This window comes from Papio anubis, chromosome X (assembly GCF_008728515.1).
Source record: "Papio anubis isolate 15944 chromosome X, Panubis1.0, whole genome shotgun sequence".
NCBI classification, from domain to species: domain Eukaryota; kingdom Metazoa; phylum Chordata; class Mammalia; order Primates; family Cercopithecidae; genus Papio; species Papio anubis.
In genome coordinates this window covers 100,470,351-100,483,842 of record NC_044996.1, presented here as the reverse complement: position 1 = coordinate 100,483,842, position 13,492 = coordinate 100,470,351, and the positions used below count along the sequence as shown (strand labels likewise).

At 37.6% G+C, this 13,492-nt stretch overlaps 1 protein-coding gene across 25 annotated transcripts in view; it reads left to right on the top strand.

Moving 5' to 3' along the window:
• The window catches only part of KDM6A (lysine demethylase 6A), a 231,800-nt gene that overhangs the window by 88,347 nt on the left and 129,961 nt on the right, over positions 1–13,492 (top strand). For 24 of the 25 annotated variants that reach the window (XR_004180861.1, XR_002519460.2, XM_017953897.3 and 21 more), the window contains exon 4: positions 9,547–9,596. Coding sequence is in view for 21 of the 25 variants with exons in the window: in XM_031660982.1 (XP_031516842.1) it covers positions 9,547–9,596 (50 nt within the window). In the remaining 4 variants the exon portion in view is untranslated. Of the gene's footprint in view, positions 1–9,544; positions 9,597–13,492 lie in introns of those variants that run through there. The other variant, XM_017953896.3, reaches the window with a different exon arrangement.

The window sequence follows — 13,492 nt, the reverse complement described above, 5'->3', positions numbered from 1 at the left end:
ATCTGGCTAACATGGCGAAACCCTGTTTCTAATAAAAATACAAAAATTCGCCAGATGCGGTGGCGCACGCCTGTAGTCCCAGCTACTCAGGAGGCTGAGGCAGGAGAATCACTTGAACCCAGGAAGGGGAGGTTGCAGTGAGCTGAGATCGCGCCATTGCACTCCAGCCTGGGTGACAGAGTGAGACTCCGTTTCAAAAAGTAAATAAATTTTAAAAAAAGACTTGAAAGTCAAAATTACTCCTTGATGTAGGCTGCAGAATGGATGTTGTGTTAGCAGGCATGAAAACAACATTAATCTGCTTGTACCTCTCCATCAGAGCTCTTGGGTAACTAGGTGCATTGTCAGTGAGCAATAATATTTTGAAAGGAATCCTTTTTTCTGAACAATAGTTCTCAATAATGGGCTGAAAATATTCAATCAACTGTGCTGTGAACAGATGTGCTGTCATTCAGACTTTGTTGTTCTATTTATAGAGCATAGACAGTAGATTTAGCATAATTCTTAAGGTCCCTAGGATTTTTTGAATGGTAAATGAGCAATTGCTTCAACTTAAAGGCGGCACCACCAGCATTAGTTCCTAACAACCACTGTGTTAGACTATGACTATAGCTTTATTTTTCATATATATATATATATTTATATTTATTTTATTTTATTTTGAGACAGGGTCTTGCTTTGTCACCCAGGCTGGAGTGCAGTGGCAGAAACATGGTTCACTGCAGCCCCAAACTCCTGGGCTCAAGTGATTCTCCTGCCTCAGCCTCCTGAGTAGCTGGAACTAGAGGTGTGCGCCACCACGCCTAGCTAATTTTTGTACTTTTTGTAGAGACAGAGATCTTGCTTTGTTGCCCAGGCTAGTCTTGAACTCCTGGGCTCCAGCAATCCTCCTGCCTCAGCCTCCCAAGTGTTGAGATTACAGGTGTGAGCCACCATGCGTGGCTACTTATAAAAATTTTGGTTATGAAGGTAATGAATCCAGGGAGATTCATCTTGGATATGTGTTTTCTTTTTTGGAAGGGAGGGCATGTGGCAACTAGACTGTGTTAGCAAACTAGCTGGTGTGAGTAATCTAGTAAGGTGAGAGAAGGATAATCTAAGGATTTAAGTCCTTGAAAACATGTGCTTCGTTTTGTGTTGTGTAGATGACCTGGACATAATGTGTAGGAGAAAATGGGTGCAGGGGTATGCAAATGTATTCAGTATATTTTAACATTTCAAGCTGGTGGTTTTCTGTTTCCTAGATGTGTTTTGGTATTTTTTAAAATCCTTTTTGAGGCTTTTTAAGGCATGTTTCCACTTAAAATGAATTCTTTATCTGTTTTCTTCATCGTCTTTCTGCAAGTCCAAAACTAGAATCGGTCTCTAGTAGCCCTCTCCCTTCCTCTCCAACACATACTCATACCCTCAAGATTACCTGTTTATAGAGACATTTGTTACCTTTGGCTGCTTCCTCCTCCTCTCTTTGGAACTAGTACAGGATTAGAGAACTACTAACCCTGGGCAAATAGACATTTCTTTTTAGAGAACACGTTATAAACCATAACTTCCTGGGAGTAAACCATATAGTAAACATGTAATTCTGTGAGTGAACTGCTCAGGTATATGTACATAGGAGACTTATTGGCCTTGTTTTTCTGAAGACAGCCCTGTAATTCTTTGCCCTGATTCATAGTCATCTTTTCTGTGTAAAGTTTTCTGAGCTTGTCATTTCTCTTGAGTTTAGTTCCTTTAAAAAAAAAAAAGGCTTCTATTTCTATAGTAGAAAATGGTAGAACCTCTTTTGTGTGTGTTTTGGGCTGTGGTTTTTCTTACCCTTAGTTGTCATTTTGCTCTCATCTACTTTCTGTCTTACAAGAATTCCAAAAAATAATTTTGGTCTGAAGATGGTATAATTTGGTAATCATTTATCTTTTCTGTCATTCCAGATGAATTTGATGCAGAAGGAAAAAAAGGCTTTGTAAAATATTTTCTTAGCCTTTCTGGCTGGTGATATGAATGAATAGTTTAAAAAAATATGCTGTCACTTTATTTGGTCACTTTGTTTGTAGGAATTTATTTTAAGTCTTAAAATAGTAATTAGATAGGGGATTGTGGGAAAATGGAGGCTCAATGCAGTCAGCCTATTGTTGTTATATTCCTCAGTAAGGAGTTTCCTTTATGTTCAACAGCTTGGGAAGGTGGAGGATAGAACCAGTATTGGACAGAAGGAGAAATTAAGCTGTGACAACCTTTACTAACTTCCTGGGAAGCTCTGGAGCCAGAATGGCCCTTGAGAGCTATACCAAGTTGGGCCAAGATAGCCAGGCCTTTATACTCCAATTATTCCATATTGAACATGGGCCAGCCTGAGAAGAATTGTGACCAGGGACAAGTTGGCTCTCTGCAACTCAGGCAGCTTCTGTAGAATCTCACAGATAGAGGCTTTCAGCAAGCAGGATTCCCAGCAGTTCTTTCTTGAAATGGGATGTGAGTGCTTCTTTACAGTGTCTACTATACCTCCTTTCTACTCCTAACTCTGAAACTAACCTATGAACCTCCTAAGCCAAATTGGCTGATGGGGCTCTCAGACAGTTTATAAGCCTTAAACCATGGAGATGATGCAGTGATTTCACTTCTTCGGGTTGGAGGACAACCTGAGAGATACAGAACCCTGGGCTGAAGCACAAGCGTATATATTTAGATGAATATATGTGATGGATCTTAGGAGCAGTTAATAGAAAATATGTGTAAATGTCTTTAAATATGTGGTAAATTGTAGGCGAAGAGAGTCACTGAGTTAAATGAGTTGATTAGAAAATCAGGTAGCAGCTGGGCACAATGGCTCACGCCTGTAATCCCAGCACTTTGGGAGGCCAAGGCGGGCAGATCACCTGAGGTCGGGAACTCTAGACCAGCCTGACCAACATGGAGAAATACCGTCTCTACTAAAAATACAAAATTAACAGGGCGTGGTGGTGCATGCCTGTAATCCCTGCTACTCGGGAGGCTAAGGCAGGAGAATCGCTTGAACACAGTAGGCAGAGGTTGTGGTGAGCTGAGATCGCGCCATTGCCCTCCAGCCTGGATAGTAAGAGCGAAACTCCGTCTCAAAAAATCAGGTAGCAGATTACTTCAAAGTATACAGCAAAATTATAAACAGATAGAAATTATGAGGCGAGAGACTTAAAGGATAGACAGTAAGAACTTCAGAAGTAAAAAATTAGAGGAGTGTAATAATCATTCCTGACATTAATATGAAAACCTTGAAACTCTTAAAAATTGTTTCTTTGTATTTTTTAGCTGGAAGTTTTCCCCATTATAAGTTCCCTGAAATTCTAGCCAGTGGTAGATTTTTCTTCCATTCTTCCTTCCCTCAAGTAATTGGTCATTTGTTGCATTTCTGTCACTTGGGCAAAATATGCTTTGGTTGTTTCAATTCTTAAGCAGTTACAAATGGCCAGGGCAAGTTACATGCCAAGAGCTGCCAATGTGGAGAAGCCTTAAGTTAGAGCTTTGAGAGTTTTCTTTCTCGTTTTGTCTTTTGTGGGTCGAATGACAGTACTCTATCCTGGAATATTTATAGTATAAGAACATGAAACATGTGTTTTCCAATCATAGATTTTGTTTGGCTTCTCCAGAATTGTCAAATTTTTAATCCATTTTCTGTAAGCATTCTAAAACAGGTTTTAAGCATTATATGAGGATGTCCAAATAAATGATTTCCCTCATTCTGTATTAAGGACTTTAGAAAATTCTAGTTACAGTAGACTAGGAATTTTTTTTATGGATAACCACGTTAAAGATTTCTAATCTAACGTTAGATTAGATTAGAAATCTTTAACGTGGTTGTGCTTTGGTCAAAAGAATTTTGCTAGAGAGTAAAATTTTACTAGAGAGTAGGATTGTGCTTTGGTCAAAAGGATTTTACTAGAGAGACTCTGGTGAGGTGATGGGTACTTGTATACTGCATCTTTAGAGTTTTAATGATTTTTTTTCTGATTAAGAAACAGCGTGTTAAGATTTTTCTTAAAATAAGATGCTAAGCATAATGAGGGTAGAGTATAATTGTTGATAAAATGTGTACACGAGTAGAAAGATCGCTCATGGAAAAAATGGAACAAATGCTCATGGAAGAAATGGCTGAGTTACAAATCTGTTCCTGCCATTTAGAGTATTAACTTTGTGACTTTGAATTTGAGCATTCATATTTATTTCTCAGTTCACCATGTTTTTGTATGGATGCCATGTTTCTCCCAACTGATAATTACATGGACTTCTTTTTAAAATTTTTTTGTTTTTTCTCTTTAATTTTTTATTTCTTTGGGGTTTTTTTGGTAACATCTTTTCACATCACGTGGAGTTCTTATACTTCAGTTTTATTTGCTTCAAAAGACATCATACTATCTTTTTAAAGGTTCCCTAATCCTGAAAGATAATTTTATGAAGCCAGATGATATATATAATTAATCAAATTATTGACAGTATGCCCTCCAAATTTGTGGAAATTCTGTAATATCGTTAAAAGGGCAATCTCCGGGTTTGATATGGTGACTGCACAAAATTGTCAGGGACCAAGTCTTCTGTTCAGAATGTTTTTAGGCACAAGTATTAAATACATGATTCTAGCATAAACAGTAAGGACATTTATTACCTCACATAATAGGAAGTTCATAGGTGAATTTTTCTCCAGGCATGGTTTAAAGTCTAGAAGGATCCAGTTACTTTTCAGTCTGTTCTTCTGTGGGCTTCATCCCAAGATAGTTCCCTTGTGGTGGCAGTTGGTAATATATGCTTCCTTGTTCACATGCATTAGTAGAAAGAACCTTTTTCACGTCTGCCATCTATAAATCAGTGGTGATTGGGCTGCCTGAACTCATGTGCCCATTTCTGGACTAAAACAATCACTGAGATTGCCAGGAAACCAATAACCTTTTCAAATCAATAATGGGGATTGAGAGTGTGGTTAGAAATGAATGTGAAAATATCAGCCACACCATTGACTACACAAACTCTTGCTTGACTATTTTTTTTTCTACAGCTAGTTTGATAGTTTAGTTTGTTTTTCTTTTTAGAAGATCATTAATTAATGACCTCATGCATGAAGAACTAGGAAATGGGGGATGGCTTAAAAACCAGTTCTTCACCACAACTGGCAAAATTTCTCATAGCCTAACGTCCTTCCAATGATAGGTTGGTTGACATCATCTTTATGCAAAAAAGATGAGCATTATTCATATGTAAAAGTTACTTTTTCAAATACGTGATGATGTTTTTGGGTAATGTTTCTGTAATTTGAATATATTCAGAATGTTCTTTATATGATACATATATTTTGGTGATTTACAATAAAATGAAAACATTTCATATAGAATTTTAGTAAACATTAACTTCCATTTTTGGTATATCTTCTTTTATTCAGCATCTCATATACTGTAAGGTCAGCCGAGAGAAAGGAAGAATAGACCCAAAGTCAGGCGAGTAAGTTTATTGAACCTGCCGGCTGCTCCAGCACAGACAGAGGAGGCAGCCCTGAGCTTACAAAATGAGGGGTTTATATGGGGGAGAGAGACCCTGGGGTCGTTAGTTGGTTAACTTTGCCATATATCAGCTTGTGACGTTTATGGGAACAGCTAGATGAAGGAACTTACAGGAGGGTATAGGTAAAGTTTGTTTATGCTTCTCATGACCTCCCCCTGTGTGGTCCTGGATGGTTTGTAATTGGGGTTTGCTTATTGCAGCAAGGTTTGATAAGGGAAGTCCGCTGGCTCCACTGCGGCACCTGGATAAGGGCTTAGAAATGTAAAGAGGCTTGGGGGAAGGGTGAATGGCGCAGAGAAGAGTTGCATTAAGGGGAGGGGTGGGCAGTATGGAGGAGTTTGGGGGGAGTGTCGACAGTACCAAGAAGCTTTTTTGGGGCGGTTTGTCCCCAACGTGTATAATCAGAAGATAATGTTTTATTTACTGCTTTGTTGAAGAAACAACTTGGTCACTAGTGAAGGGTAACATGCAGTATGTTGCAAAATGTTTTTTTGCTAGTTTCCGATCCTTAAATTGAGCAGTGTATTATACTTAAGTAGAATGTCTAAAAACCTATATATGGTTTAAAGACTATTAAAATTGACACCTGTCTTCCTACTCTAGAAGTTAAGAAATAGAATGGTACTGCTACCACCAGCTTGTGTTCTCTCCAATTGCATCCTCTTCCCTTCCTTTGTAGGTGTAACCTATGCCTGGCTGTGACGTTCAGTGTTCTCTTGCTTTTCTTTTTTTCTTTTCTTTTCTTTTTTCTTTTCTCTCTTTCTCTTTCTTTCTCTTTCTTCCCTTCCCTTCCTCTCTCTCTCTCTCTCTCTCTCTCTCTCTCTCTTTCTTTCTTTCTTCACTGATAAAAGTATCCCTGAACAAGGTATTGTTTATCTTTGGAAAGCTGAATAACAGGCACGAATATAGCTATGTAAGGAAGGGGCCATATTGTCACTATTAGAGGAGGCTCTTAGGAGAAGTAAAACTAAACAAGAGACTCTAGTGTTAATAGTGTGGCTTCTGGTTCCTCAACAGTTTACAAGAGCCACTTTTGGGGAAGGCAGTGTGCTGGGGCATGTGTGACTCTTGGCAAACATAATACCCATAATTAGGACATGTGACATGACCAATATGAACCAGGAAAATCTAGTCAGAAATATGATCAGAGAGAGTGGGTTATTCAGAAGTAAGTCAAATCAGGCCGGGCCTGGTGGCTCACGCCTGTAATCCCAACACTTTGGGATGCTGAGGCGGGCGGATCACTTGAGGTCAGGAGTTCAAGACCAGCCTGGCTAACATGGGGAAACCTCGCCTCTACTAAAATACAAAAATTAGCCGGGCATGGTGGCAAGCGCCTGTAATCCCAGCTGCTCAGGAGGCTGAGGCAGGAGAATTGCTTGAACCTGGGAGGCGGAGGTTGCAGTGAGCCAAGATCACGCCAGCCTGGGTAACAGAGTGAGACCCCATCTCAAAAAAAAAAAAAAAAAAAAAAAAGTAAATCAAAGCAGAACACTTAACACTTCTGGGAGCCTTCACATCATCTATTTTGTAGAACATAGAGGGGAGAATATATAAACTTTATCAGAACATGGTCAAGAAAAAGCCAAACCCAGTTAAGAATCTGGGCCAGGTTTATCTGGATACTTGGTCCTCAGGTTGAGAAGAGGTTACAATAATTTTAATGATAAGCCTCAGTGACTTGGATCTGGGGCATAGCTGCTGTCCTGGGATCACCCTTTTTCTTCATCTTGGGTATTCCCATGGCCTCTTGTATCTGTTGTGTCTCCTGCTTTCAGTAGACCATATCTTCTTCTTTCTTGGTATATACTCTCCTTTAAGGGGAGCATATTTATCAGATTTTTCTTCAGGAAAGGTATTTGGGAGATAATTTTCTTTGGAGACTTTGCGTATCTGAAAATACCTTTATTCTACCCTCTTAATAGATCATTTGACTGGATATATAATTTTAGGTTGGAAATAATTTTCCTTCAGAATTTTGAAAACATTGTTCTATTGCCTTATTTTTAGAATTATACATCTGTTGTAGGACCCTTCAAACTACCAACTCATAGCCTTCTTTTCTGGGAATTTTTTTGGAATTATTTCCTGAATTTTCTTTTTTCCTTTTATTCTTTCTTTTTGGGACTCTATTATTGATATGTTAGACCTCCAGGACACAATTTTTCTAATTTTCCGTTTTTGTCCTTTTTGTTTATTTTTTTGAGAAATTTCTTCAAATTTCATTTTAATCTTTTTATTGAATTATGCATTTCTCCTATCATACTTTAATTTACTGAATTTAATTTTTTTCTATAGCATCCTGTTTGTTCTCCTGCACACACCCCCTTTCCAACTCTCCACCTCCCTCAATGAAAACAATATTTTCGCTTATCTAAGACTAGTAAGAATTTTTTGAAATATATTTTCTCCTGCATAGTAGTCACTATTTTTTGTTTTAGGTTGTCTTTTTTTGTGTTTGTGTTAGTTTCTTCTTGGTTAGAGGCTTTCTTTAGATGTCTGATAATTCTTAGCTGTCCATATTTCATGATTGGAATAATTGAGAACTGGAGGCTCTGAGCATGTGATTGCGGATCTCTGAATATGATTTCCATGGCCTTTTGATGGAGAATCTCTGTATTTTTTCGGTCAGATTGCCTAAACAACATCAAGTGTTGAGTGAGAGAGTTGAGGGAGCCAGTTGCTTCTCAAATAGTTTTTATCCTGGTCTTCCATATCTTAGATTGTGAATTGTAAACCACAAGTTAAAAAATCCTTTTGTAGCTGATCAGAAAAATATTATTCCCCACGTTTTCATCTGGTAGTTTTATGGGCTTCTTTTTTAATCTAACTCTTTAATGTATTATTTGAATTATTTTAGTATATGATTTGAGTTACAAATTTTACTTTTTTGCTTACTTATAAATACTTGGGTGCTGGTTACATTATTAACACCCCACTGATTGAAAATGCCACCTGTTTACTGTGCTAATTCCTACATGTATCAAGTTCTCATTTGGGGCTTTCAGTTCTTTTCTATTCCATTTCTTACAACTTTATGGTAATTCCAATATCCAATTGAGCAAGTTCTCTTCATTATGTCTAATTTTTTTCTGAACTCTCTTTGCCTCTTTAATTTTATGAAAGAGTTTCTCGTAATGTTTGCAATTTGCTTCTATTGTACCATGTCTAAAATGTATAAATTGGTTCATCTCTAAACATCCCCAGCATATTAGAATGTATCTGAGCTGCTGTCACTTTTTAAGCCTGCTTCAGTGTCCATTTTACTGCCTTTGTCTTTAGGGTGTCCCTCAGTCATACCTGTACTTGTAGGATCAAATAAGTGCTTAGCCTCCTGCCCTAAGAGATTCTGATTTAATTGGTATGGGATGGGGTTTATTCGTCAGTGTTTTGTGTTTTAAGAAGGGCACTCTCTACCAATTGTAATGTACGTAATTTTCACTTTACTTTTTTATGTTCACTTCACTGAATTTTGAGGTTGACAAGAACTACTTTTAAGTTTTTCAGAACCTTTTATGCCTAAAGATGGTTTTGGTGGGTGGGTTGTCCTATTTTGTAATGTCCTATTTTGTAATTGAGGTTGAGAAAGGTAATTAGGGGGTAAGTTTTTTGTTGATTGCAGGAAAGGAAGCATCACAGAAGAAATAGTTCTTTTGCTCTTTGAGGTGGTCGAGTTGTTAGCCATTCTTGGAAGTGAGGTCTCTTGTGAGAACAAATGATCTAGCACATTCTGGAGTCGCCTTGGAAAATCTTAATCCTTTACCATTTGATTTTGATCTTTGAGGAAGGTCAAGTTGATCTAAGGGTTTAGCCTAGATGCTGTTCAACTGCAGATATGAGATTTGACCATGGTTTTACGTTCTTGAACTCCTGAGGGGGGCCCAGAATTTTAAGTTGTTTGGTTTGAACTATCACTGTCTACTGGGAGGTGGGTGTGGTGGGAATCTTGTTATAATGCTTGTTAAGTATATTATTGACTTTAAAGTGAGACATAATTATGACTCAAAATTATTTTCCTTCTTTCAGCATTATCTGCATACCAGAGGTACTACAGTTTACAGTCTGACTACTGGAAGGTTAGTGCATATTTGCATGCTGATTTCATGTTTGTGTTTTGGGCAGATTATTGCCAGTTATATTCAAAATAAATTGAACTCTTGCCTTTTTTGGTTAATTACTTAAAATATTGCTTCTAGGGGAAAGGTATTGGAAAAGGGTTGAGAGTATTATTTATGTTTGTGCCGTCTTATGTGAATCTCCTTGTATTTTATTAAGAATTAGAGGCCGGGCGCAGTGGCTCACGCCTGTAATCCCAGCACTTTGGGAGGCTGAGGCGGGTGGATCACGAGGTCAAGAGATCGAGACCATCCTGGCTGACATGGTGAAACCCCGTCTCTACTAAAAATACAAAAAAATTAGCCGGGCGTGGTGGCTGGCGCCTGTAGTCCCAGCTACTCGGGAGGCTGAGGCAGTATCAGGGCGTGAACCCGGGAGGCGGAGCTTGCAGTGAGCTGAGATCCGGCCACTGCACTCCAGCCTGGGCGACAGAGCAAGACAACGTCTCAGAAAAAAAAAAAAAAAAGAATTAGATACCTCTGACACATTTTACTGGTCAAATATAATGGAATTGTGATAAGTAAAAATCAAGCAAAACTAAACAAATAACAATAACAAAATGATTCCTTGGTTTTCTTTTCTAAAGTTGGTACCTGGGAGTAAAAGAAGGCTGAAGATGTGTATATCAAGCTAAAATGGGAAGGTGTAATGGGAAAATTATGATAAACTCTTTCTTGGTGTATTCTGTTTATAATTGGAGCTTTGAGGAGAGCTGAACCTAACTTTTTTTAGAAGACCTACCTAAATGAAAGACTGTGCATAGCAGTGAAACAATGAATCATACGCTTACTTATCTTAATTTAAGCAGTGATTAAATTAAGCATTATCTTCTACATCATGTTTACTTTTAAGTTTATTGAGCAGTGAGTTTGTTTGTTTGTTTTTTTTTTTTTAATCTGAATTGCCATTTCAGATTTTTTGTGGATTTTATTTTTCTATTGGTTAGTTTATCTTTCTTTTTGAAGTAGGTACTTATTCCAGTCTTATATAGACTGGCTTTGTCTGGGAAAGCCCTTCGATAGTCAGCCTATACAGAGATTTTGAGAACACTATGTAGAGATTTTAGATATCTATATCTATATCTATAATTTTTTTTTCCTAAGTCTTTTGAAAATATCTTCTCTAATCTCTGGCTTATGTTTTTTTAAAGCTTTATCAAAGTATAATTCACATGCTATAAAATTTGGCTGTTTTAACTATACAAATCAGTGATTTTTGGTAAATTTTCAGAGCTGTGCAGCTGATAGAGGGAGGAGGCAGACAAAGGTCTCAACAGATAGGGAAGGGTCCCTGGAGAATCACTGATCCACCCAGCCCACAAGTGTTTACACCAGATGTTTTCTGCAGATAAGGGAACCTGCACAGGGGACTTTCCTGGGCATGCCTGCAGTGGACTGGAGGTCCCCATGCACTGGGGGAACAGGGTGGAGCCACCAAGAATTTGCACCTTATACAGGGGAGGATCCTGGCCTCTTCAGCTCGCGTGCTGGGGCCCTGGTATTCAGTTTGTGAGGTGGAAACCTACTGGCAGGACCCCCTTTCTTTGCTGATAGCTTTCCTTTTGCTTAATAAATTTTGTCTTCCTCACCCTTCAGTGTGTTTGCATGCCTCATTCTTCCTGGTTGTGAGACAAAAACCCAGATTAGCTCAGCTAAGGGGCAAAAAATCCTGCGTCACAGCCATCATCACAGTCTTATTTATCTCCCTGGAATGGAACCTCATGTATATCCCCAGCCCTGGCAACCATCAGTCTACTTTCTGTCTTTTATATATTTGTCTTTTCTGGATATTTCATGTAAATGGAATCATATAATATATGGTCTTTTGTGGCTGGCTTCTTTAACTTAGCATATGTTGTCAAGGTTCATATATGTTGTAGCATGAATATTTTATTCTTTATTTCCTGATAATATAGTCACCCCTCAGTATCTGTGGGGGATTGGTTTCAGGACCCCTCATGGATACCAACATCCATGGATGCTCAAGTTCCTTATATTAAATGATAAAGTATTTGTGTATCACCTCTATGCATCATCCCGTATACTTTAAATCATTTCTAGATTACTTAAAATACCTAATAAAATGTGAATGCTGTGTAATTGATTGCTATACTGTATTGCTTTTTAGTTTGTATTATTTTTTATTATTGTATTGTTATATTTTTCCTGAATACTTTTGATCCGCAGATGCGGAACCCATGGATACAAAGGGCTCACTGTATTCCGTTGAATCAGTATACCACAGTTTGTTTATCCTTTCATCAATTGATGGGCATTTGGGTTGTTTCCACTTTTTGGCTATTGTGAATAATACTGTTGTGAACATTTGTGTACAGGTTTTTGTGTGACATAATATTTTCAGTTTTCTTGGGTAGGTACTCAGAAATGGAATTGTTGGATTATAGGGTAAATCTATGTTAAGCATTTTGAGAAATTGCCAGAACTTTTTTTCCCTATGTCTGTACCATTTTACATCCCTGCCAGTAATGGTGTGAGGGTTCCAGTTTCTCTGTATCCTACTCAACACTTGTAATTACCTACTTTTTGAGTGTACTAGTTTTTTAGTGTGCCTAGTGGGGTAGAAAATAAAGTTTTAAACTTTGATGAAGTCCAATTTATCGACTTTATAACAACTTTTTATTTCTTGTGTTTTTACTGTTGTACGTAAGAAATCTTTGCCTAACTCAAGGTCATGAAGACTTACTCCATAGTTTATTTAATCAGGTGCTTCAGTGCTTTGCTTTTACAGAGTGCTGCAGTAAATAGTCTAGTAAAAGTGTCTCTTTCTCCATATATAGTTTTTTAGAGATAAGGTCTTGCTCTGTTGCACAGGGTGGAGTGCAGTGGTGCAATCAGAGCTCACTGCGGCCTTGAATTCCTGGACTCAAATGAATCCTCCTGCCTCAGCCTCTCGAGGAGCTGGGACTGCAGGTGCACACCACCATGCTCAGCTAATTTTTAAATTTTTTTTTGCAGAGATAGAATCTCAGTATATTACCCAGGCTGGTCTCAAACTCAATTACTGGCCTCAACTAATTCTCCCACCTCAGCCTCCCAAAGTGTTGGGATTACAGGTGTGAGCCACTGCACTTGGCCTGTCTTTTAATAGTTTTGTTAGTGATTCTTTAGTATAGATTCCTTTAAAAGTGGGATCGTTGTGTTGAAGGGTATTTACTCCTTTGGGATTGAACCATTTGCATTTATTTCAACAATGTATGCAAGTGTTTGTTTCTTCTTGATCTTAGTCAAGAACCTTTTTGTCAGCAGACTTGCCAGTTTGATAGGTGAGAAATGGTATTTTATTATAATTTAAATTTACATTTTCTTAGTTGTTAGTGATATTGAACTTTTTAAAAATTGAAGTGTAAAGACTATTTGAATTTCTTTTTCTTTGAAATATTTGTTCATGTCTGTCGCCCATTTTTTTTTAGGTCATTGTTTTACTGTTTTACGTATCTATATTATATATATTAGGCATATTTATCCTTTATCTGTAATATTAGTTGAAGCTACTATTGCCCAGTTTGAGATTTGTTGTTTTGCTTTGCTTTTGTGTGTTTGTTTTTGTCTGTGCAGAAGTTTTCTATTTCTATGTAGTCAGATTGATCAGTTTTCTACATTGCCCTTATGTTTTGAATCATAGGATGGGTTTTTTTCCTCATTCCCAGGTGTTAGAGAAATTCACCCACATTTTCTTTCAGTACTTGAATGGTTTAATATTTGACATTTAAATTTCTGATCCATTTGGATTTTATCCTTGACTTATAGTGTGAACAATATTTAAGATTATCTTTTATCTTATGGCTAGTTATCCCAAAGATAAATTTTTTAAAAATTCATTTTTTCCTCTACTGATT